Genomic DNA, 25,735 nt, shown 5'->3' with positions numbered 1-25,735 from the left:
GAGCTTGTGGAAGTGAGGTTCTGCTCGTAGATGTGATCTACTGTGCACTCAACATCTCAGTGCTTCTACGTCCTCGTAATCAGTGAGATCTCTCTGTTTTTCTTTATTCTCTTATTGTTTATTCACTCCTGCGTGAGTGAAGAAGGTTTAATCTAAGCCAGGTGTGCTTGTGATCGGTTGTAACTAGACCATGGTTTCTTTATTCTCTTCATTTTTTTCTTTTCTACTTCATAGTGGATTGTTGATCTAGACGAGGTCCCGTGGTTTTTACCTCTTTGAGGATTTTCCACGTAAAAATCTCTTGTGTTGTGTGACTTGTGCTTTAATTTATTTCATTACTTTATTATCCCATAATTCTAGTATTTTTGGGAGGCTAGATCCTAAGATTTTGTGCAACGGTCTCCTACAAAGTGGTATCAGAGCTATTGGTTTATTGAACAGAGTGGGATCGGTTTGAATTATGGAAGGTGACTCATTAAGGATAATCAGTCTCAATGGTTCTAACTAGACCATGTGGAAGGCTAAGATGGAGGACTTGCTTTATTGCAAGGACATGTATGCTCCAATCTTAGGCATATCAGCAAAAACAAAGGATTTGACAGATGATGATTGGAAGAAATTAGACTGGAAGGCGGTAGGGTTTATTAGACAATGGTTGGACGATTCCATATTCCACCATGTGTCTACAGAGACTTCAGCCGCTAGCTTATGGCTGAAATTGCAAGGGTTATATGAGAGGAAAACAACCGACAATATGATTTTTCTGATAAGACTACTTGTGAATCTCAAGTTCAAAGATGGTGGTTCTGTGGCTGAGCATATGAATGAGGTCAGCAATATATTGAACCAGCTCTCCGCTATGAAGATGGTCCTGTATGATGAATTACAAGCTTTACTATTGCTTAACTCATTGCCTGATAGTTGGAAGACATTGGTAGTGTCTCTGAGTAACTCCGCGCCAGACAGAAAGGTCTCCATGGAACAGGTAACTAGTTGTCTCTTCAATGAGGAGACAATGAGGAAGTCTCAGGGGTCTACTCAGCAAGAGGATCTTGTGACACAAGAACGGGGGAGAGGAAAGAACAGAAAGGGCGGGAAGGCCCGAAATAAACCAAGAGGCAAGTCGAGTACCAGGAAGGATGTTGAATGCTGGAATTATGGTAAGAAGGGCCACTACAAGCATGAATGTCGTAAGAAGAACGATAAGAAAGGAAAAAGGAAATGAGAAGGAAGATGAATCAGATTCCACTGCAGTCGCTTCAGATGGCGACGTTGTAGTTATTTTTTCAGTAGATCACGATGTATGTCTCACGGCTACGAGTCAGGACACCGACTGGGTGATAGACTCGGGAGCTTCGTTTCATACGACTCCACGCAGGGACTTCTTCACAAGTTACAAGTCAGGTGACTTTGAGATTGTGAAGATGGAAAATTCTGGCGTATCGAAGATCGTAGGGGACAGTGATATTTGTGTGAAAATCGATGTAGGCTACATATTGGTTCTCAGGGATGTGGGGCATATCCCAGACCTTCACCTCAACTTGACGCCAACAGGAAGGTTGGATGATGATGGCTATGAAAGCCAATTTGCTGGTGGGCGCCGGAAGCTCATCAAGGGTTCATTGATCACAGCCAAAGGAAAGAAGTGTTGCACCTTTTATAAGGCAAGTGTCAGTGTGTGAAAGGGTGGGTTGAACGCAGTGAAAGATTCAGCTATTGACATGTGCAACAGGCGTCTCGGCCACATGCATGAAAAAAGGCTTCGGCTACTAGCAAGGAAGCGGCTCTTTCGAGACATGACAGGTATACCTCTCAAAACATGTATTAATTGTTTATCAAGGAAACATTAAAGAGTTTCATTTGTTAAAACTCCTTCCCATGTTAATAAAGTGCATGCATTAGATTTGGTTTATTCTGATGTTTGTGGTCCTATGAGGACAAAAACCTTGGGTGGGGCATTGTATTTTGTCACTTTTATAGATGATGCATCTAAAAGGGTTTGAGTTTATGCTTTGAAATCCAAGGACGAGGTCTTTGGTATGTTTAAATTGTTTCATGCTATGGTTGAGAGAGAGACAGGTAGATCATTGAAGTGCATCCACACTGACAATAGTGGTGAATACATTAGTGACTTTCATGAGTATTGCAAGTCCTAGAGTATACGGTATGAACAAACAATTCCTAAGACCCCCCAGCATAATGGTGTGGCTGAGCAAATGAATCGCATCATTGTAAAGAGAATCAGATGCATGCTATCCCATGCAAAGTCGCCCAAGATGTTCTGGGGAGAAGCAATGCACACGGTAGTGTATTTGATAAACAAGTCTCCATCAGCCCCGTTGAATGGAGAAGTGCCTGATAAGGTGTGGACTAGACAGGATCCATCGTACAGTCATCTCAGGGTGTTTGGATGCTGGGCATCCGTTCACGTACCAAAGGACGAGAGGTCTAAGCTCGATATGAAGATCAGGCAGTGTGTGTTCTTGGGGTACGGTGATGAAAAGTTCGGTTACAGATTGTGGGATCCGACCGAGAAGAAGCTCGTCAGGAGCAGAGATGTGATATTCTTTGAAGATCAATGTATAGAAGACATTCGTAAGCCAGAGAAGAACCAGCCTAGTTCAGGAGAGCTAGAGGATATGGATCCGGTTATTCCTCCCATGGTGCCTGATGACGGGGGAGTATAACAAGGTACAGAGGACGAGGGAGTTCCTATAGAAGATGGACCGGGGGAGCAGCCCCCACCTGATCCACCTGTTGAGCCATAGGTGAGGAGGTCATCTAGGGACAGACAGTCATCCAAGAGGTACTCGCCGCATGAGTACATTATGCTCATTGATGGGGGATAGCCAGAAGATTATTCTGAGGCCCTAGCCGACGAGCATAAGGGAGAGTGGTTGAAAGCCATGCAAGAGGAGATGAAATCTTTGCATAAGAGCCACACTTATGATATGGTGAAGTAGATACTTCAGTATCTAAGAGGCTCATCTAGGTTGAGCCTATGCTATGGTGACGAAAAACCTGTGTTAGAGGGCTACACAGATGCAGATATGGCAGGTGACATAAATTTCAGGAAGTCTACATCTGAGTTCATGTTCACGTTTGTAAGGGGAGCGGTCTCTTGGCAGAGCAAGCTACAGAAGGTCGTAGCATTGTCGACTACAGAGGTCGAGTACATTGCAGTCACATAGGCATGTAAAGAGATGCTTTAGATGAAGAGGTTCCTACAAGAACTTAGCTTGAAGCAGGAGCAGCACGTGGTCTATTGCGATAGTAAAAGTGCTATACATTTGAGCAAGAATGCAAGTCAGCACTCCAAGTTGAAGCACATAGAGATTCGGTAATATTAGATCAGGGATACTTTGGAATAGAAGGTGTTATAGCTTGAAAAGGTCCACATGGAGGATAATGGGTCAGACATGATGACCAAGGGATTGCTCAAGTGCAACTTTGAGGTTTATAGAAACCGAGCTGGCTTGAAGAATGTGAATTCCTCCTGAGTTGAAAAGGGAGAGATTTGATGGGGATTTTCTCCCCAGGCTCGACTGGTCGAGTGCCTCGCTCGACTGGTCGAGGGTGATGCTTGACCAGTCGAGTGGGCTCGACTCAAAGTCCAGTGAGCAATTGGTTTGGAAATTTCGAGGTGCTCGACCAGTCGAGGGAGGTACTCGACCGGTCTAGTCGGTAGCTCGACCGGTCAAGGACCATGCTTGACCGATCGAGGTTACGCAAATTCATGTCTACATTTTGTGCGGATTGCGTAAGTTTGAGGCGGTTTCGCAAGAGGTGCGAAAGGAAGTTGCCTTAACTATAAATAGGGGTTCTTAAGGCTTTTCTAGGCAATGCAAGAGAGTTTTCTAAAGCTTTACAAGGGTTTACTAAAGGGTTTAGGGTTATCAAAGGTGTGAGAGAGAGAGAGAAAGAAAGAGAGAGAGGAAGCTTGTAGAAGGGAGGTTCTGCTCTTAGAGGTGATCTACTATGCACTGGACATCTCAGCACTTCTACGTCCTCATAATCAGTGAGATCTCTCCGTTTTTCTTTATTCTCTTATTGTTTATCCACTTCTACGTGAGTGAAAAAGGTTTGATCCAAGCAAGGTGTGCTTGTGATCGATTGTAACATTCTACTTCATAGTGGATTGTTGATCTGGACGAGGTCCTGTGGTTTTTAGCTCTTTGAGGGTTTTCCACTTAAAAATCTCTTGTATTGTATGGTTTGTGCTTTGATTTATTTCATTGCTTTATTATCCTATAATTCTGGTGTTTTTGGGAGGCTAGATCCAAAAGTTTTGTGCAACGGCCCCCAACATGCCTATGAACTCGAATGTCAAGATGGACAAAAATATTGGGCGGTCATATATAACCGAGAATTGAAGTAATTCAATCATTTATTACACCGCTTGTACGATTTACAAAGGAGAGGATTCATTTGTCTAATAATTTTTTTTGGTAATAAGTTTTTGTTAATCTTTCAACCAAAAAAAAACTTTTTCTTGATATGACAACAAAAATGTGAGAGTAGAAAAAGTCAAATTACATTAAATGAAATAAAAATAAAAAGTTCCAAAAATATTCTGTATAGATCTAACATTTGTGACATAAATGGTGAAATCTAGAACTAAGTCTTTCTTGGTCTAGTGATTTAATAAGCATGGCTGAAGAAAATTATACTATTAATGGCTTAGTGGTGGACTCACAAGAATTTCAACATTGAGGTTATGGGTTCGAGTACCCATTATGGTGTGTGTGGGTGTGAAGGTGTGTGTTTAAAAAAATAAAATGCTGTTGAAGGAAAGGAAAAAAGTTATCCCTGTGATCTAGTGCTCGATGTAAATGGAAGAGAATTATACTACTCCTAAGTTAAACCGATCTAAGGTATCAATGTAAATGGATGGGATTATACTATTAATCTAGGATAAATAAATAAATAAATAAGAAAGAAAAAAGATAGGGAGTGTTACATTGAATAATTGGTTTTGTATTGCACTGGTGAGGCCCAAACCTCTTTGATATTTCTTTTATTTATAGAGTTTTGCAACGGAAGCTAGAGAGAGATTTTTGTAGCCACTACTCACGTCTATTGATATAGAAATAATCATCTAGGCCTGAAAATAATTGTGGCTTATTATGCGGCACCATGTGTGCTAGCCTTTTGTTGTAAATTGGCCATTGGTTGTGTGTCTTCGTCTATTACATAGACGAGAGTTCTTCTCATAATGCTACATGTTGGTGATCGTTATCTCTTTTTTCATATGAACATATGTAGCGTGTCATGAAATTCAACCAACTTAACATTGTTATCATTCCGCTCCTTAAGTGATTTTGGTTACAGGGACCTCTTTTGTATGATGCTATGATACATCAGTGGAATCCATCACTTGTCCCAACTATGTCGATATCCATTTTTTGTCATGAGGCCATTATAAGTAGTAGTTAGCTCTGCCACATGAATAGGTTACACGACACGTGTTCCATGACAATAACTAGGTAAACTGTTCATTTTTAAGTTATATATGATTTTTCATATTCCGATTATGTATGACCGATAAGGTAATTGAAGAGATCTTCCATTCATCTTTTATTGAGATCTCGCCTCATGGCATCTAAATTGCTAGATTTGATGTGGTAAGATATGCATAAACGCCTAGCCACTGATTTAAAACTTTTGGTGATTAAAATTAGACACTTGGAAACAAAAGCAAAACATCCCATCATCGGTCGACATTGAATGGGAGAAAATCCTGGCTGTTGTGTCTAAACAGACCATGATAGTTCTTCAGTTATGGTCCATAAAAGTCAAGGCCAACATATGAATAGTCTGATCTCATAAATGTGTGCCACTTGTCAAAGATAGTATAGTATTGTTGGCAAAGGATCAACATACAATATTGCTTATAACTTAGCCCAACTTAATTGCAAAAATTAGAGAACAGTAAGACTAATCTTTAGGAATAAAGAACAAAAAAATAGTCATTTTTTATAATAAAGATGAAAACTCTACTGTACAAAAGTGAAATGTAACTAAAATTTAAATACGATGGTCCATTTGAAAATCCCATCGTCCAATCTTTGACTTTTTGCATTGAATGTGGATTGTTGATGTATTTCTTCTCATTCATTTATTTTCGTGCAAACGACTAAAGTGTTAAAAGTTGTTTGACCGCTGATTTTTTTTTTCCAATCTACCCATGATGTGGCCTATCAAATCAATGACTTGGATAACCCAACCATAGGCCCCACATGTAGAAACCTGGTGCAAGATAGGGCAGTTCCCTGTTAATCACCAAGAGCCCATCCTGTGAAAGTTGAACTTGTATATATACTAATCGTTGATTTACTTGAATCAGGAATCATATCCATTAAACAAGCAACTAGACTTACTATTCTAAGTTAGAGAGGTCGTGGGATGATTCCATAGATATGATCACCATGTTTTTGGGGACCTGATATCGTTGCTCGAATCTGACTCACTATGGATGGGCCATGCCCGAAGGAACTTTAGATTGGAAGATCCTGACCTTTCGATCAGCTTAATAAAATAATTATATGGGTCTTATCCTAAGTAATTGGTATTGGCTACACAAATCTTGTTCCATCATTCTACTCTATCAAGAAATATATCTTCAGTTAAACCATAGATCTGTTCCGTCATTCTACTCTGTTAATCCAACCATATCCTTTCGCAGTATGACTTGTAGGCACCTACAACTTTTTCTCATGAATTCTGATAATTGACATTTCAAGCTTAGCATGGATGGATTAAATATAAAAATAAAAATGCACATGAATGTGGGTTGCATTTAAGTGGTCACTTCCACCCTCCTCCAAGATACATGTAGGTGCTGATACAAGGTATATATTATTATACAGATGTTGCAGAGGGAGCATGAATTGGGACACATGCCCTATCACCAATATGGCAATCCTATCAGTCATTTTTAATTACAAATGCTAAAGATATAGACAATTAAAATTTTCTATGTCACCATCAGTTCGATGGCTGGAATCATCCTAGGTCATCCATGGTTGGCCATACTGGATGGACGACTATGATTCATACACCATGCATACTTCCTCCTACCATATTTATAGTAGAAAGAGTGCTATGGTTCCTGGGTAGAGATGTGTTTTTTGTTTTTTCCTCAAAGTACTGGTCATTCAGATAGTAGGCTGGGGTTAATAGCATTCCATGGTGGGCCTTCCAGATAATGATGAGAGGCAGAAAAAGCTATATCCTGTGCACAACGCAGCAGACAATCATCCATTCTGCATCTGTTCATATCGTAATTCGGGGTGCATCCAAACCCATCCAAATCAATATCCCTTGCATCTTTGGATTGTCAACATCCATAAACATGACAGAGGTTGATTGATCGTTACATGTAAAGAATCTTTGCCTTTTCCATTGCATTTCAGATCTATTCAAACATTCATCGAAAAATGGATGGATCCAGGCTCAGGACATGAAAATAATTGTATCCTTTGTTTATTAACAACAATCCTTTTCCAAATGAAGATTTAATATAAAATAAAAAACATAGTTTTCAATTAAACAATTACACACTGAATGTACAGAAGCAAATAAAGCTTGGATACAGTCATTATCCAACTACAAGTATTCGGCTCTCCAGTACATATATGCACAAACTGCAGGATTCCTCCAATCATGTTGATCTTTGACGAGTGCAGATGTATGCGCTTACATACCATGGAGAGCTCCAGGAACACTAATGTCATTTGCATACGTAAAATGCAGAACCCACATCAACATGTTATGTTCCGGTTCAGTTCTTTGGATGGACAGCAACTCTGTGAATGTCCATCTCCTTCAGCATGACAGAACGCCCACACGAATCGCATGGAGCCGTTCTAGATCCACAGATGCTCTCATGCTCTGAAAGACCTCTTAGCCTATCCCGAGTGTCTGATGGAGAAGTACCAGCTTGAACCATGTCCCCACAGAATCGGCAAGTTATCAGTCGCAAGGGGCAGACAGAAGACTGGTGTTGTACCTGCCACCACGGGAAATAATGTAAAAAGCCATCAGGTGCACACAAATCTATGTAGGAAAACCCATCCCCTGCCCAGTGAGAAACTTGGTATGCCCATGGTTTTAAAGGCCACATGCGGAATGACCACGCTCATGTTTCTATGGCAATTAATGTAATTTCACAACCAGTGATGTGGAAACAGAAACGAAGGATGCAAATGATAGAGTTGCTGGATCCCACCACTACCAAACCAAATCAAGGACGGTGAAAAGAAGCAGGCCACACTAGGTCCCACTACCTCCCACCCTCCAATCTTTGATATGGTTCAACCAAAAGCTCCGTTTTGCTATTGGTTTCAAAACAGGATCATGTCTCTAACAAACGGAAGCATAAAAGAAATCCATAAAATAGAATTAAGGACATTCTGCTGCTTACCATTTCTTCCTTCTCGAGAATGATGCCACAAGGACAATGAAGTGGCTCATGGAATACTTTCATGTGTTTCTCAATCTCGCCCTGTTGGAAGGCTCGCTTACATTTAGCACAATGTACATGGTTCGCCACTTCCTCCTTTCTAAGAACAACGCCACAACCGCTGTGTTGACAGATGACATTGTGCCTGCTGCAGTATGCTTCATGCAGTGCAATGGTCCTGCTGGGTATGTAGTGTCTACAGTTCCGACACTCTACAACATCTGCTGAAGATGAAGAAGAAACAGCCTGTTCTCCCACCTTGTGACTGCTATTATCTTCAAAAACCACTGAGATGTGGTACTTCGTCAACCCCTTGAATCCAAAGACAGCAATGCTGTATGTTCCTGCAATTGCGCTTTGATCCTTAGGGCTAAGGATCAAAACCTTTGAACCCACATCGTGGGAAGACCATTCATGCTGGTGGTGTGTTGGGAATATGACAGGATGCCTAGACACGTAAAGATCGGTGTCCCCACCATCTGTTTCAACCTCTATCTTAACCACAATATTCATATGCCCAGAACCTATTTTTTGGCTGACGTCATTGTCAATTGAAAACTTGTAATAGCTATACTTTCCTTCCTCTACAATTCCTGATTCCACCTTTCCAAGCTCTAGTGGGATCAGCACGTGCTGATTTCTCCTTTCTGAGGTAGAATCTGGCCCAACTATATCGACTTCAATATCTGTTTCTAGGACAGAAACACTGGAAGATGGCTTTAGCTCAAGAACCCGCAACTGATAGCTTAGCTCTCCATGGTTGACAGTGATGATGTCACCTTCAGAAAGAGTTGCATGCTGACGAAGACTTGTTTCAAGGACGGCCTTGTGGTTAGGTATGTCTGAGAAACCCATCCCATCTGGTTGTAGTTTTGCATAAGTTCCTTTCGGCAACCTAACATACCTCACCTCAATTAGAGGGGCATTCTGACTGACAGCTGGAAACAAATTGCTCCAAACATGGGGAGGAAGCTCAACGGAACCTTCGGTGGCAGTAAATTCAAGAACACCAGAATGAGTTGTTCCATGGTTTTGTTCTGATTCCTCTGCATTTGAAGGACCTTCATGGTGTATCTTTGACAATTGGAAGTACATGGGGCCTTTATCTAGTGCTCCTTGGTCAGACAGTTCGGTGAAGCAGGAAGGAGGCAATTTGATTTTATCCCCATGGCCTTGATAAGGCACTGCCTCAAGAATCCGGTAAAACGCGACCCCGTTTCCAACAAGTAGACTTTCTTCCATCTGTTGATTAGCCTTAGGAAACACAACAAACAGTCCGTTATGTCTTTTTTTTTTTGGAAGATAAATTAGTCTTTATTACCAACTTAAGTCAAAAAGGATAACTACAATCTATAAAAAGCAAGGATGCCAAAATAAAAGGAAAAAAAAAAAAAAAAAACAGTAGAAGAGAAGGGAAGCCCAGATTACCATTCCTTCCAATTAATAAATTATTTGTGAAGGTTCTGAAGTCTTAAAAGCGAGTTAAAGAAAAACAACAACAACAACAACAACAAAAAAAAACAAAAACAAAAAAAAAAAAAAACAAAAAACAAAAAACAAAAAAGCAAAAGCAAAAACAAAAACGAAAACGAAAAACAAAAAAAAAAAGAAAAAAGAAAAAAAAAACAAAAACAAAAAACAAAAAACAAAAAAACAAAAAAAGGTTGAAAAATACTCTCCTCCAATCTTTGTGTTGATGATAAAATCTTTTGCCTTTTTCTGTTGTTATCGTCAATGCCCACCCATTGTTCTAATCAGCTTTTGAGTGTGGATTAGTGACTTCATATTCCCTAAATGCAGCATGGTGACATGTCATGAACAGTTTTGATTCCTTGTTTAGACCAACTTTGATTCTGTTCAGACACCAAATCAGGAAGGGTTTTAAGAATCGGATCCTTCTGCATAGGAAAGGTCTCCAGACTTCTTTAGAAATACACTTTGGAAACCCACGTACTGGCCATTGGACAGCAGGAACTTGTGAGCAATTGTTCATGGGTCAACTGTGACTGTGAGTTCAGTTTCAAACAGTTGTTGGTCAGTGTGGCCTGGAAAACCAATCACTCATCTGTTTCAAGATTATTAATAAAGTAAAATCATTGTTCAAAGGAAAATTCTTAATTTAGTCTTGTTCCTATGCATTCCATCACATGGGTACAGTGAATTTATTTCCTCCCCTTTTTTAAGAAGTAAATACAGTGAATTTGTTGACCATGAGGTACACAGATTAACATTGTAGCAAGCCAACATGCATTGGTTCTGAGACAATGACACTGAGAGATTCGGCTTTCTAGTGAGACTGTCATAGTTCTGGATGACTGACTTCGTAGTGAGGCTCAGACTAAGACATTTGAAGGATACCCAGATTAGTACATGAGTGTGCACATCAAGTCATATGGCATATTGAACAATGATTGTCACGAACATTCTTCTGGCCTCATAGAGTGTGTACTTCATCCACCCAATCTACTAGTCCCTTGACCTGAGGCAGGATATGGTGCCTTAAGCTCTCTCATAGGTTATTTTGATTCACCCAATGTTAGTTTCACAATGAGGCAAAACCTGGGTGTTTTGCGTCTACTGAAAGAGGCAAAGTATACCCATTTATTAATAAGGGATCCCACATCAATTGACTTCCTCAAGTCGGGGGATGTAGCTCACATGGTAGAGCAAAATAGAGGGGGGGAAAATGACTTCCTCAAGTCATGCCAGCAGGCGACCTTTTGTTTAAAAGGATCTTTATTCAAATCAATTTTTTATCAGGCTCAAATCTGTGGTTTGATTTCCAAAGGATGTTTCTGCGATCACTGATTGGCATGGATGGTTGATTTTCAAGTTCTATCTTGTGGGGCCCACTTGGAGGGTGGTGGTGATATAGATGGACAAGTAGAACATATGCTAGTTATCAGGTAGAGGAATGCCTAAAAGACCCCTATCATTAGTGCGAGGAGTGGTAGGCTCTTACCTTGAGAGAAGGGACACTTTGGTAAATTATGAAAGTTGGTGCCTAAAAATGCCCCAGAAGGATCCCATGCCCAAAGCTACTGTATTCTCTTCCAACCTTGTGTGTGATGCAAGGTGTTCCAAAACGGTAACGGTGGCCATAATGGCCACCACCGTTACCGTTATGATACAGGCCGTAACGGCCGTTTTTTAATTTTTTGAAAAAATTGTTACAGGACTGTTAAGGGGCTGTTGCGGCCTGTTTTTTCTGTGACAGCTGTTTTGACCCCGTAACGTGTAATGGTTATGACCATTACTGTTACGTAACGGCTGTTACGTAACCGATTTTGAATACCTTAGTGTGACGGTTTGTAGAGAGCAAAAGAATCATCCCTTATCCAAATGGAAGAACCTAGGGTTTGGGGATGAGAGACTTTGTATGCTAAAGATTCTAAACAGGTCTATGGCTAGAAGATCTTCCTCAAAAGCTTCGAGGAGGATTCAAGAAATTTGACTTTGATTATCCCCTTGCTTCTTAGATCAGATTTTTGTTCACGATAAAACTTCATGTGATCATGCATCTAACCTGGGAGTGGGCATCTAACCATGGTAGACAGGCAAATCTTTTCATGCCTCTCAACTTCGTCTCTGCTCCCAAATTTTCTAGTGGAGATTTAACATGGGTAAAGCTTGATACCTTGACATTCTAGAGGGCATAACTAAGAGCATGTTTGTTGTTTCCAGATGTTCTTGAATAAACTAAGAGAAAGTAGATCTACACATTTTTTAAACTATTGTCACCAAAAAAAAAAAAAAAAGCATTTTGTTCTTGGGTTTAATTCTAGTGTTGAGATAGGGGGCAGCTTAGGTATGTTCTTATGTTCTCATGGGTAGTTTAGGCATGCTAGGATGTAGAGAATTTTCTTGCTTGTGAGTTCAAGCTAGCATAGGAAACCAACTCAGTAAGCAATTGATGGTGTATGAGAAGGGTGGTGCTTTACTTCTCAGTCCTATGAGGGAGAGAATAAAATGAAACAGAAGTTAGGGCTTGTTTGAAAGGACTCCAACTAGTGAAAGGGTCTTATGGAGGAAGAATTATGGTGGCAGGTAACCGGATGAGTACGATTTCATGGGGTTAAAAACACACAGAAAAGAGATTTGTCATCTTGTTTTTTTTTTTCTTTCTTTTTTGACAACCAAAAAAAAAATTTACTAGAGAAGTCAAAAGGGGGGCCAAAGTTCATTTTATACACTCCAAGAGGGGGGACCAAGAATCTACAACCTGGAGGACTTTGGGGACCTTTGACACCCAGAGAGACCACTCTCTGGCAATATCTGACACTGCCCAACCTCTGATTTTTTTGGATACAGCTGCCCATTGAATAATTGAACCTTTAGTCTTTTAAATGAGAGACCGTGTTCATTTGAGTATCTTTGAAGATCTGATTTTTTTTTTTTTTATCACGATATCTCCCAGCAAACTGCGAAAGTATTGAGATTCCAAACCCTACCCTTATTTTGGACCTGCCCACTACACCAGTTTGCGACTTCGTTCGTTAAGGATTGCCACCAAGAGACTGGAACTCTGAAAAGAAATAGTTCCAAACAGATGCCAGAACTGATTACTAGAGAAAAAGATCAATTACATTTTCCTCTTTGGATTTAGACATTCCACATCTGTTAGAGAAGGTGAAACCCCTGCACCTTAGCTTTTCCATCATCAGGACTTTGTCAATGATCAATAATCCCCCAAAAAAAAAAAGAAGGCTTGCAAGCAACAGACTGAACTTTTTCTGCACCTGTAACTGTGCAAAAAAAAAAAAAAGATCTTGCAAAGAACCATCCTGAAGCGCCCCTCTTCCAAATTCTAGCATCCTTCTTAAGGTGTCTAAGATGCATATGTTTCAGGATGAGAAGCAGGGACTGAAAATCTTCAATTTCATCTTCCTCGAGATTCCTTCCAAGGATGATGTTCCATACCAATGCCCATTAAGCTCTTGATGCCAAGCCTGTACAGTCTTGGAAATTTGACTGAGAGAGGGCAATCTTCCACCCACTCATCCTCCCATAAGATAGGCAAAATCACTGCTGTTCACCAAGAACCTGAAACCTCCTACCAGGGCTTTTTCGCTCTGATTGATCCCGCATGTTCATTATGTCTTTCCAGATCTTAGAGACTAGAACCCTGCATGCAGGACCAGGATCCCAATCCCTGTTTATAGTGCGCATATTTCTCCAAGATGACCTTTTGCCACAGAGCGCCATTCCTACTAAATCTCCACCACCACTTACTGAGCAAACTCCCGTTCCTTTCTTTGATTCTTTCCAATACCCAACCCCCCTTCCTCTTTCGCCTTCTTGACTTCTTCCCATCTGACCAAATGGAATCTCTTTTTTCTCTGCAGAGCATCCCTATTGAAACTCCCTCTCGTTTCTTTCTATTTTCATTTCCACTGCCATCAGGATCTTGAAAAGAGATAAGTAAATTGGGAGATCTGCAAGAGTCGTCTTGTTAAGAGTTATCCTCCCTCCTCGAGACACCCTCTCTTCCAAAAGGCTAGACGGTGATCATTTTGACGACCAGGTTCCAAACTGAAACAGAATATGCATTAAGCACCATTGGGAGCCCCAAATAGGACATGGAAAGGCTCGTCATTTGCATCTCACCAAAGGCTGCAAAAAGATTCAAACAGCGCTCACCAATCTTGATGCCCACATTCATTGCTCATGTTAAACATTAACCTCAGAACTCCCTCGAAGCTTCTATTTGTGTGTGTGTGTTTTTCTCGAAAGGTTCTTCTAAGTATGTGTTTGAAATTGGAGATCCACTACGGCCCTTGCAAGACACCATAGTGTCATCAGCGAATAGCAGGTGTTGAAAGACGGCTTGCCTACCCGAAAGCCTTCGATTAAAGAAGCATAAGGAACAAGAATGGGGAGAGAGGATCCCCTTGTCTCAGACCCCTAGAATTCCCAAAGAAGCTGTAGAGCTTTCCTTTGATCAATACAGAGAAAGAAGCAGTCAAGACACATTCCATGATCCACTCCTTCCATTTTTTTCTAAAACCCATTATAATTAATATCCATCATTTAGGAATGAAAGGCCCAACCAAACCTGTTGTACACCTACATAACTACTTTGAATACCATCCTTGGTTCCTCTGCAACCATTCTAGAACAGATGTACTCATTTGCCATCATAATGTCATCTAGTATTTGCCAATCCTCTACATACGCACCTTGGAAAGGGGAGATTATGGAACAAATTACCTACCGGATCTTGGAGATGACCTTATAAACACTTCCAATCAGATTGATCAGTCTAAAATCATTCAGCTTTGAAGCACTACTCTTCTTCAGAAGGAGATAAATCAATCTGACATGTATAGAGCTATTAAGTCTGCCCCTCCCGTAGAATTTTGGAGAAGACAACCATGAAGTCATGTTTAACATCTTTTTTTTTTTTTTTTGAAGAGTAATGGAAATTTATTAAAGACCCACCGGCAACAACCAGCAAGAAAAGAATACATCAAAGGGCCGAAGCCCAAAAAAGTAAAAGAACAAGAAGATAAAAGAGAAGCTATCCATCAACTCTTAAGAGGAAAGAGGACCATTCAGAAATAGAAGCCTTCACAATAGAAATAACTGTCTCAACCGAGTGCAAAATGTTGTTGAAACATCGCTTGTTCCTCTCATTCCATGTCACTCACCAAACAGCCGGAAGGGTCATGTGCCAAAGGCCCCTTTCCTTTATACCCAAGCCTCCTCCATGCCACGCCCATAGAAGGTCTCTAACATTGTTAGGCATAACCCATGACAAGTTGAAAAACGATAAAAAATGGTACCACACCTTGGTCGTGAAAGAACAAAAAATGAATAGGCAGTCCACTGATTTGATTTCACTGCTTGCTTGCAAAGATAACATTTATTAGGAATGACCATAGACCACTTTTTGCAAATTGTCTATCGTCAAAATTTTCTTTCTCCCTACCAACCAAGAGAAAGCCGCAACCTTAGGAGGAATATCATAACGCCAAAAGTGAAAGGCGTGGCTATCACCAACACCCAACATGGAGGAACGAAGCATATAGTAGAACAGGCCTACTTGAAACTTCCCTGAGCTATGGACTTTCCAAAACATTTCATCTTTGCCACAGGGAGGAACCACATATCTAAGCCTCTCTGAGAGGGTCATAAACTCTTCCATTTCCAAATCAGTCATACCCCTTCTACACTGGGGAGACCAACCTATATTGAGACCCATAATCGAGAAGCATTCTGCCACTTTTATATCTACTGCAGACGCTAACCAAGCTAAATTGGGATAAACTTGTGATAGAGGAAGATCGCCACACCACTCATCTTCCCAGATTCTGATTCTAGATTCATCACCTATTGAGAAAGAGATGCCTTTCTTGAACTCCAACTTGAGAGCCATAATTGGCTTCCAAGTATATGAAGCACCGTGAAGAGATGATTCCCTAGCCTCCCAACACCTCAGTTGTATCACATATTTGGAAGCAATGATTTCCCTCCAAGAATTCGCTTCCTCCATACCAAAGCGCCATAACCATTCCGCAAGAAGAGTGTAATTCATGTTGAACAGGTCTCCTATACCAGCTCTGCCTTCTTTGATAGGTTTGCAAACATCTTCCCATTTTTAAAGGTGGAATTTGAAACCTTCATTTGAACTTTTCAGTAAAAAAATCCCTTCTAAGCTTCTCCAATTTGATTCTAACCGAGGAGGGGCACTTGAAAAGAGACATGTAGTAGAGCAGAATATTAGAAAAAAGGCTGCTTAAATGAGAGTGAGTCTCCCTCCCAATGAAAGGTATCAGCTTTTCCACTTGGACAATTTTCTTTCTATCCTTTCCACCACCTTATCCCAAAGATGTATGGTTGGTTTCCCAATGCATAAAAGGAGACCCAAATAAGAAGGGAGAGATCCCAGTAGCAAAGAAATCCTTGATAGATCTCATAATTGCTTTTCTTACCACACTCCAAAAGATTTAAAAGAAGGCAATAGGGTATCCATTTGGCCCCGAGGCCTTATTTCTAGCCAGATTATACACAGCCTCCTTTACTTCTTGTTCGGAAACATCCGTTTCCAGCAAATCAGCTTTTTCCTTCACCAAACTATCAAAATGAAGGTTGTCCAGCCGAGGCCGGAACCAGGAATCCTTCGTGAGAAGCTTTTCATAAAATTTAATGATAGCCCCACAAATCCAAGACTTTTCTTCAAATCTTTTACCATCTACAGATATCGAAGAGATTATGTTGTTCCTTGCTCTAGCCAAAGCTATGTTGTGGAAGAAGCATGCATTTTGATCACCCTCCTTTAACAACGCAGCCCTTGAATGTTGATGATGTAGCATAATTTGAAAGATATTAAAGAAAAAAAAAAATGTATTGTACAAAAGAAGAAGCAAGTTGCTCTTGATACACTGAGCAGAGTCTTTTGGGCCTAATTTTATGAGTGTGTGATGATGATAATGTTTAGTCTAGTGAGGATTCTAATAGGGAGGTGACAATGGCGAGGAGAAAGAGAACTCATGCACCGCACGTGAAGATGAAGAATGTCAATAGATTTTTGGAGGAAGGTCAGTTTGTGACGTGGTGGGAGGGCAGTAGAAGTAGAAATGGGAGTGGGACTAGGAATGTAAGTGGAGGGGGGGAAGGGCGGGGATGGAACTCATGGTGTATTCAGTGATTTACAGCATGCCTCCAGCTAACGATAGCCTTCATATGCTTGTTCAGCTACTTAAGGAGGTAGAGCTCATGGTTGAGACTTCGATGATGCGAATGTGGAGCCAAGAAGACCTTCATGATCCCATTTCGTTTAGGAAATAAAAGACAGAGATGAGGCCGCTGAAACGAATGTGGAGAAAAAATGCAGTCGAGGAACTCATGGTGTGTTCAGTGGTTTACAGCATGCCTTTAGCCGACAACAACCTTTATATGCTCATTCAGCAGCTCAAGGAGGTAAAGCTCGTGGTTGAGACTTCGATGATGTGAATGTGGAGCCAAGAAGACCTTCATGATCCCATTTCATTTAGAAAATCGAAGCTAGAGAAGAGGAGGCCGAAACAAACGTGGAGAAAAACTGTGGTCGAGGTATTAAAAAGCGATTGCATAACGACCAATCAAGGTGGGGACCATTGCGCATTATGGGGTTGTAATGGCAATTGCAAAAAAATGGAATGTGGTTGTGACTGCCTTGGCCTCTAGGCCGATTAAAAAATGGACATGATGGCCATTATGGCCCATATTGTAATGGTAACAAAGGTGGTCATAAGTTATCGAATAGTTTGACTGCAGTTGGGAAGCTTAGAAGGGCAAAAACCAAGATATTCATACATGGCAACACATCCAGATGTTGCAAACCCTCCCTATTGACAAGTGGTAATAGATGCAGTAGCAAAGGCAGAAACAGGAGTCCGTGCACTCACAGCTTGTGAGATTAGAAGATAGACAGATATGGAGTACAAAGCTGCTGTAAGGATACATGTGGCCACTATTAGATCGATATAGTACAATAAAGGACGTTGTGCGATGGCTGGATTGGACCAACAAGACAGCACATGATAAACTTCATAGCATATTGTCACTTAGGAACGATATTCCAAATTGCCATCAATGCATCCGAGGCAACGAAAAATGCAATTTGTGTTTTCAATCCTATGGATAAGATGGTAGATGAAATTGGGAAGGGAAACATTATGCAAATTGTTACTGACAATGAGGTATCGTATAAATTAGCTGAAAAATGTTGATGGATATGTGGAAACATTTATTTTGGTCACCATGTGTTGCACACTGTATTGATCTCATACTGGAAGATACTGAAAAGAAAAAATATTACGAAATTGATTGAAAATGCAAAGCGAGTCACCACATTCATCTATAATCATAACTAAGTAGTCGAAATAACACGTAAGTTCACAAAAGGGAAAGAGTTACACCTATAACTACTCAATTTGCTACAAATTTGTTGCACTTGAGAGATTATGCAAGCATAGGGGAAAGTTGAACAAGATATTTGCTTCCCAAAGCATGGGTAGGAGACATCAAGAACACCAGTTGAGATTGTAAAGACCAAGAAATAATAAATATTGGAAGAACGTTTGAAATATCCTAAAGGTAATGAAATCACTTATGAGAATCTTTCATCTTGTAGAATCCAATGGGATACCTACCATGGGTTTCCTCTATGAAGCCATGGATAAAGTAAAGACCAAGTCACTGAAATTCATCATGATTGAAAGAACTGCAAAGATTACTTGAAGATGATTGACAAACATTAGACGAATCAACTTTACCACGACCTTCATGCAACAGGTGATAATATAAAAGTGATCAGTCATCATTGGTTTTTCCCTATAGTTATTATGGATATGCGGCACCCTTTTCACAACCGGATGATTATGACATTGAGGTTGAGCAGCCACAGGCAACACAATTCTTTTATGGTGGTGACACGATTGGCAAGTACTCTTTTGTATTTATGTTTGCCCTTTGACATCACTTTGTTAGTTATAAGCTCACTTCATACTTCATGCATTAACATCAATGTACCTATATAGCTATACTATGGTTGTTTGTTGTAAAATGGTTTATATAAATATAAATATGTAATTGTTTCATCATTAGATTTATGTTCATCTAATTTTATTTATATTGAATCATTGATATTAAATATTTAGAAAATTAAATATTAAAATCAATCTAAGCCTCTCAGGTCAATAAAATCATCAAGCAGTCCAAGACAACAGTCGTACCAAAGAATGGCCCATTACACCATCATAAACATGTTTAAAACCATTATATATATATATCAAAAATTTTCTTTTAAATTTTTTAACCATTATCACCCATAAATCAGAATGTAGTGGTTGAACGGCCAGCCATTACCGTTATTGAATACCTTGATTTGGGATGTGCTTAAGGACAGGCTTATTCTGTGAAGCTTACTTTTACAGGAATAGTTAGAGTGGGTTTTCTAATTGAGTGGAGCTTTTGACTATCAAATTTGGTGTGGAGATCTTTGCCAATCAGGTGAGTGGAAACTGGGAAGTTGATTGAGGAGGGAGACTCGCCCAATTAAAATGCTTGGGCCACAGGAACTTGCACTCCACCGCAGAAGTTACCTTTCATTCTTAATGATCTAAATTGCATTTTCAATGAATTGGGCATATTTTCAAATGCTGATGACGACAATGATGATGATGAGGGTTGTGCTCCAAATTGCACTTATATTACTTTCAAGCTGAACTTGAAAAGAAGCTAATTACAATATGAGGGCCACTTTCCCATTAGGAATGATAGGAAGCATCAAAAAAAAAAAAAAAAAAATTCACTTTTTTTTTTGAAAGATTTTTCTTCTTGTTTAAACTGGCACAATTCAATTCCTTTGTTCTTCCAAACGTAGCTGTAATGTTTTGGAGCTTTTGTTGATTATTATTCGTAGAGAAGACCTCCATTTGCATTCAAAACTAATCTCTCATTTCTTTTCTATATTTTGTGACCCCTTCTATATTTTGATCCCTCTTCTTTTCCTTCATCTCCCACATGCATGATCCGTCATCCTGCTTCGCCGGGACGCCTGCAACATGGTTGGGTGCCGGAACCTTGGGTCGGGATTGCGAACAACCTCTCATCAAGCCCGATTGCAACCCGTCCACTGCTAGAACCTCCTTACAGTGCCGACTTCAATCAAGGCTCCTATCAGTCGGACAATCCTCCCTCTCTAACCGATGCGCCCTCCTCCACACGACCTTCTTCAGCTGACTGGTCTGAGCAATGTCTTCTGACTCTATTCCAAGATCAACTGGATCTCAAAGTGATCGAAGCGGAACCTCTCCAGATGTGTATAGCTGCCACCCCCAACCCTAAGGAAGCCTCTTCAAAGCAGATCGTTGACGATTCGCACAGAGCTACCCTGTTGGACACCATTCATAAGAAGAAATGGATCAGATATGCCATGGGGCATGTGGGCAGATCCTTAGGGCTCTCATTTGGGGACTGTCCTGAAGATTTCTTAGCCTTATTCCAGTGCATGGAGACTGGCGGCAGGCCCCTTTCAGTCTCCAAATCGCCCAGAGGCAGAAACCGACGAGCTAGATCGCTCAACAGCAGAGAACTTCGTCGGGAAGCTGATGGCCTAGGAGACTTTGCTGATCCCTCAGTCAGTTCAAAGGGCCAGGAAGTTCGAGGAAGTGCGGTTGTCCAATGAAGTTAATCTCCTGGAACGTTAGAAGAGTCGGGTCTAAACAAAAACGGAGCCTAATTAAAGGCTCCTGTGATAGGTATCGCCCTGATATCGTCTGCTTTCAGGAAACAAAGATCAGTAGCTGCGATGTTAGATTGATAGAGACTCTCTGGAAGGCCAGGGATGTCAAGTGGGTGGCACTAGATGCTTTGGGTAGCGCAGGTGGAACTATCCTTGCATGGCGATCGTCCCTCTGGTCAATCCAAGCCAGCTGGATTGGCTCATTTTCGGTGACGATTAAGCTGCAGCATATCTCGATGGGTCTTAGCTGCCTTTTATGTTCGGTGTACGGCCCCAACCAAGACTCGTGTCGGCCTCAATTCTAGGAAGAAGTCTCTGCTTCCATTAACTCTTTCGACGGCCCCTGTTGCATAATGGGAGATTTCAATATCACCAGATTCACAGAGGAAAAGTCCCATGAGAACACGGCTACTCCAGCGATGGCTTCCTTCTCCCGATGGATTGACAATCAAAAGTTGGTGGACCTCCCTCTGATAGGTTCCAGATTTACGTGGTCCAATGGGCGGGTTGTTCCGATCTTATCCAGGCTCGATAGAATCCTGATTTCTCCTTCCTAGCTCGAGGTCTTCCCCTCCTCTTCCCAATCTGCCCTTCCTCGCGTAACGTCGGATCATTGCCCTATTCTGTTGGATGTGGAGGAGCATAACTGGGGCCCAAAGCCTTTCCGGTTCGACTGTTCATAACTGAAGATCAAGGGATTTAAACAGATGATTGCGGATTGGTGGGCAGAGTTTGCAGTTGATGGTCACGCTAGATTCAAGCTTAGCTCCAAGCTAAAACGCTTGAAGGAAGCCTTGAAGTTATGGCAAAAAAAAGAATATCAGGACAGGGAGATAGCAATGGAAGCCCACCTAACAGAGCTGTGCCAAATTGATACCCATGCAGAAGGGGTTCCGATGACTCCCGCCATCATGGCTCATACAATTCAGTTAATTCAGGTGCTGGCAAACAGGGCCCTGGAAAAGGAGATCTCCTGGAAACAAAAAGCTCATATAAGCTGGTTGAAAGAAGGCGATCGCAACACCAGATTCTTCCACAGCATGGCTAGTATGCACACTTCCAATAACAGAATCAGCTCCCTTATAGAGAACGGTGCCCGGATAGATGACAGAGACAGGATCGCTGATGAAACAGTGAGATATTTTTCCAGCCTTCTAGCTAGTGAAAATGGCATAGACCGAATCTCGACGAGCTTCATTTTGAAGGTGTATCGATAGCTGAGGCAGAGCTGCTCGAAGCTCCCTTCTCAGCTGAAGAAGTCAAGCAGGCCCTCGACAATATGGTTGGGGAAAAGGCCCCTGGGCCAGATGGCTTCCCCATCCTCTTCTTTCAACAGTTCTAGGAGGTGGTTCAAGGCGATGTGCTGAAATTTCTAGCTGAGTTCCATGGAAAAGGCAAGATCTCCAAGAGTTTCGGTGCCTCGTTTATTGCCCTCATCCCAAAAGTTTCAGGAGCTGCCTCCTTGAAGGAATTCAGGCCGATCAGCCTGTTGGAAAGCCCCTATAAAATCCTAGCCAAAGTCCTTGCTTCCCGCTTAAGTCGAGTGATTGGGAGGATCATCTCTAGAAATCAGCGTGCTTTTATTGCCGGTAGACAGATAGTAGACGCAGCTCTCGTCGCGAACGAGTGTTTGGATTCTGCCTCATCCTTCGGGAAGAAGTCAGTTATCTGTAAGCTAGACATCGAAAAGGCTTAGGACCACGTGGATTGGGATTTTTTGCTCTATCTTCTGAAGCGGATGGGTTTTGGGCCGAAGTGGCGAGGCTGGATAAAGGAATGCATCGGTTCTACCTCCTTCTCCGTCCTTCTCAATGGGTCTCCTAAAGGTTTTTTTAAGAGTTCGAGGGGCCTCAGGCAAGGCGATCCCCTTTCCCCTTTCTTGTTTCTTATAGTGATGGAAGCCCTTTCCAGAATGCTATACAAAGCTCAGGCGGAAGGTGTCTTAAGCGGGATCAATATCAAAGGGCTGGGGACCCCGATATCGTTAATCCAATATGCAGACGACTCCTTGCTTTTTTCGAAAGCCGATGTCGAAAAGGTAGAAAATCTGCGCACCGCTATCCATTGTTTCGAGGTTGTTTCAAGGCTAAAGGTCAATCTAACAAAGTCCAATATGTATGGCACCAATCTAGGCAGCGATGAGCTTGCGGCCCTGGCGGGTATCCTTGGGTGCTCCGCGGCTTCGTTCCCCTGTTCTTTCGTCAGGCTTCCTCTTTGCATCGGCAGGCCGCCCATAAGAATGTGGGAGAAAGTCATTTCCAGGTTCGAGAAGCTTCTTACTAGATGGAAGAGTCGATACTTATCATTAGGCGGTCGTCTCACCCTAATTAAAGCCTCCCTCTCCAATCTTCCTATTTATTTTATGTTGTTGCTCAAATGTTCCAGTGCTGTGCTGGTGTCGCTTGAAAAGTATAGGCACGACTTCCTTTGGCACGGGAATGATATCAGGAAGAAATTTCACCTGATGAGATGGAAGGATGTGTGCAGGCGTACGGCAAATGGAGAGGCTAGAATCAGGGATCTCAAGGCTATGAATCAGGCCCTGCTAGGTAAATGGATCTGGAGATTGGGGGCTGAAAATGGTAGTTTTTGGAATTCTGTTATCAAGCAAAAAAAGGGAAAGCGAGCGGGGGCTGGTGGACTAAAGAGTCATCCACGTATAGGGCGTTGGCCATCTGGAAGGATATTCTAAAAATAAAAAGGGAGGTGCTCAGCGGTATCACTTTCGAGCTTGGTAATGGGGCCAATATTCGGTTTTGGGAAGATAACTAGTTGGGGGACAGCCTTCTAAAAGATAGATTTCCGCAGATCTTCGTCCTTGCTCCAGCCAAATCTGTATCCGTGGCAGATTGTTACGAGATATCTGGCAGCAACATTGTGTGGAGCATCGTTTGCAGGTGAAATCTACAAGATTGGGAAGTATCGGAATTCACCGAGTTGCTGGAGTGCATTTCTGTTTTTCCTCCTGACAAATCGATTCCCGATAGTCTGATTTGGAAGCTTTGCAAGACGGGCTGCTTCTCGGTGTCCTCCTTCTACAGCTACATTTCTTCCAGCAGGCTCCACAATCAGTCCAGTGGGGAGGCCTTTCTTTGGAGATACACTGTTCCCCCCAGAATCACGGCTTTTGGTTGGCTGGCTGGGAAAAGAAAGATCTTGACTATCGACAATCTGCAGAAAAAAGGGATGATCATCCCAAACATTTGCTTGTGCTGTATGCGACAGGAGGAAACAGTTGATCATCTGCTGGTGAATTACTCCTTTATTTCTTCCATATGGGCCGATTTCCTTTGTCGTTTCAACATCAGTTGCTGCTTCCCTGAGAGGGCGGATCTTTTACTGCAAGTGTGGCATTGTGTGCATATGGGCAAAGAGAGAACAAAGATCTGGAGGATGGTGGTTCTTGCGATCTGGTGGTTTGTTTGGGAAGAACGTAACAACAGATGTTTCTGGGATATCGTTCATCCCACGCAGTATGTGTCCTCTAAGGTGAAGAAGGCCCTGATAGAATTGGCCATGCAGGTTGAAGCACTGAAGAATGTTGATCTGTTGTTTCTTGGGGTTTGAGCTGATCTGATCTGCTATCTCAGCGGATCTTTCAGTTCCAGTTTTCTGTTTGCTGTTTTTGTTTTCCCTGTTGTTTCAGTTCTCTTTTCTTTTCAATATAATCATCTTTCAAAAAAAAAAAGTTGTAGTTTGTACGAAGACTTCCTTTTCTACTCCAGGAACCTTTTCTTAGCTACATTTTTCACAACGTGTTTGTGTCATATTGCATTTGACAACACCATCTTCGTGCTATTGCCCAAATCCTAGTCTCAGAAATACTACACAAACATGACAACACCATCGCAAATATGAAATATTGAAGTCAAATTTATAAAAGGGATCACTGGCATTCGCAGCAATGACTCTCGCTCAGAAGAAAGGAAAAGAATAAATAAGACCATACAAACGACCTTTCTTATATATCTAAAGCACTAGGCACTACCAAATGAGATGAAGCAGGTGGTCCATACCCTCAATTGGGCGATATTAAAAGCACCACAACAATATCAAACCTACAAAAGCAATAACATCAGAACTGATCACCTACAACCATAAAAGAATAGGCCATAGCCAGTTGTCAGTGACCAGTCCTCAAACCATAAATCAGAAAGCTTTGTCAGTGACTGCAGCTCTTTATAGTTGGTTCTTTTTCTTCTTAATAAATTTCAAAACACGAAAGAGCAAACAAGAGAACGTCCCAAGCGATTATTAGTCGTTTGGATGCCCGTAAAATATAAGCCCATAAATAAGAGAGGTGGATCCAAATTCCAATGATATATCTGTTTCGACTCGGGAATAATGTATGTGCCGGGATTGGCTGAAACGGAAGCAAACATCCTGTTAAAAGACTTCCCAATTTTCTATCTGTTCGATATAATTCCCCTTCCACAGATTTTCTTCTTCTTCTTCTTTTTTAAGAAAAGGAACAATCAATGCAGAAGATTTCATCAATTTAATGATGTGGCCCACCAAATTCACCAAATTCGGCATAGCGAGAAAGAAAATAAAGAGGAAGATCAATAATACCAGGAGTTCCGCACGGTCGGCATCGAGCCTTCGAGTCCTCTGAGCTGCTTCTATGGCTTCTCTCTGACGGACGGCCTCAGTGCGGGCCTTCCTCTCTCTCTCGAGCTTGATCCTAGCCCTCTCTTTCCTCTCCTTCTGCTCCCTCTCCAACTTCTCCCTTGCGGACCGCAGCTCGAAATCCATCCCTCTCTCTCTCTCTCTCTCTCTCTCTCTCTCTCTCTCTCTAACTATCTATCTATCTATCTATATCTCTCTATCGATCTCTCTGGAGGATTCTAGAAGAATTAAGGAAGATCTCTCTCTCGATCTCTCTGGAGGATTATAGAAGAATTAAGGAAGATCTCTCTCTCGATCTCTCTGGAGGATTCTAGAAGAAGGAAGAGAGGTTAACGAAACTCACCCGATTGGAATTTGGGAGAGCCAGAAATATCGGAGAAGGTTGTTAGGTTTGAAGACGGTATTCTGTATCC

At 41.5% G+C, this 25,735-nt stretch overlaps 1 protein-coding gene across 1 annotated transcript; it reads right to left on the bottom strand.

Moving 5' to 3' along the window:
- Positions 1-7,463: 7,463 nt before the first annotated feature.
- On the bottom strand, positions 7,464-25,735 carry LOC131245683 (uncharacterized). The gene is made up of 3 exons (XM_058245291.1): positions 25,266-25,735; positions 8,426-9,718; positions 7,464-8,011 (listed from the first exon to the last, which is right to left on the bottom strand). The coding sequence occupies exons 1-3, from the start codon at positions 25,446-25,448 to the stop codon at positions 7,784-7,786; spliced, it is 1,704 nt and encodes a 567-aa protein (XP_058101274.1). The 5' UTR covers positions 25,449-25,735; the 3' UTR covers positions 7,464-7,783.

Source organism: Magnolia sinica, chromosome 5, assembly GCF_029962835.1.
Source record: "Magnolia sinica isolate HGM2019 chromosome 5, MsV1, whole genome shotgun sequence".
NCBI lineage: Eukaryota > Viridiplantae > Streptophyta > Magnoliopsida > Magnoliales > Magnoliaceae > Magnolia > Magnolia sinica.
The sequence above is the reverse complement of the archived record's forward strand: the minus strand, read 5'-3'. Positions and strand labels throughout refer to the sequence as shown.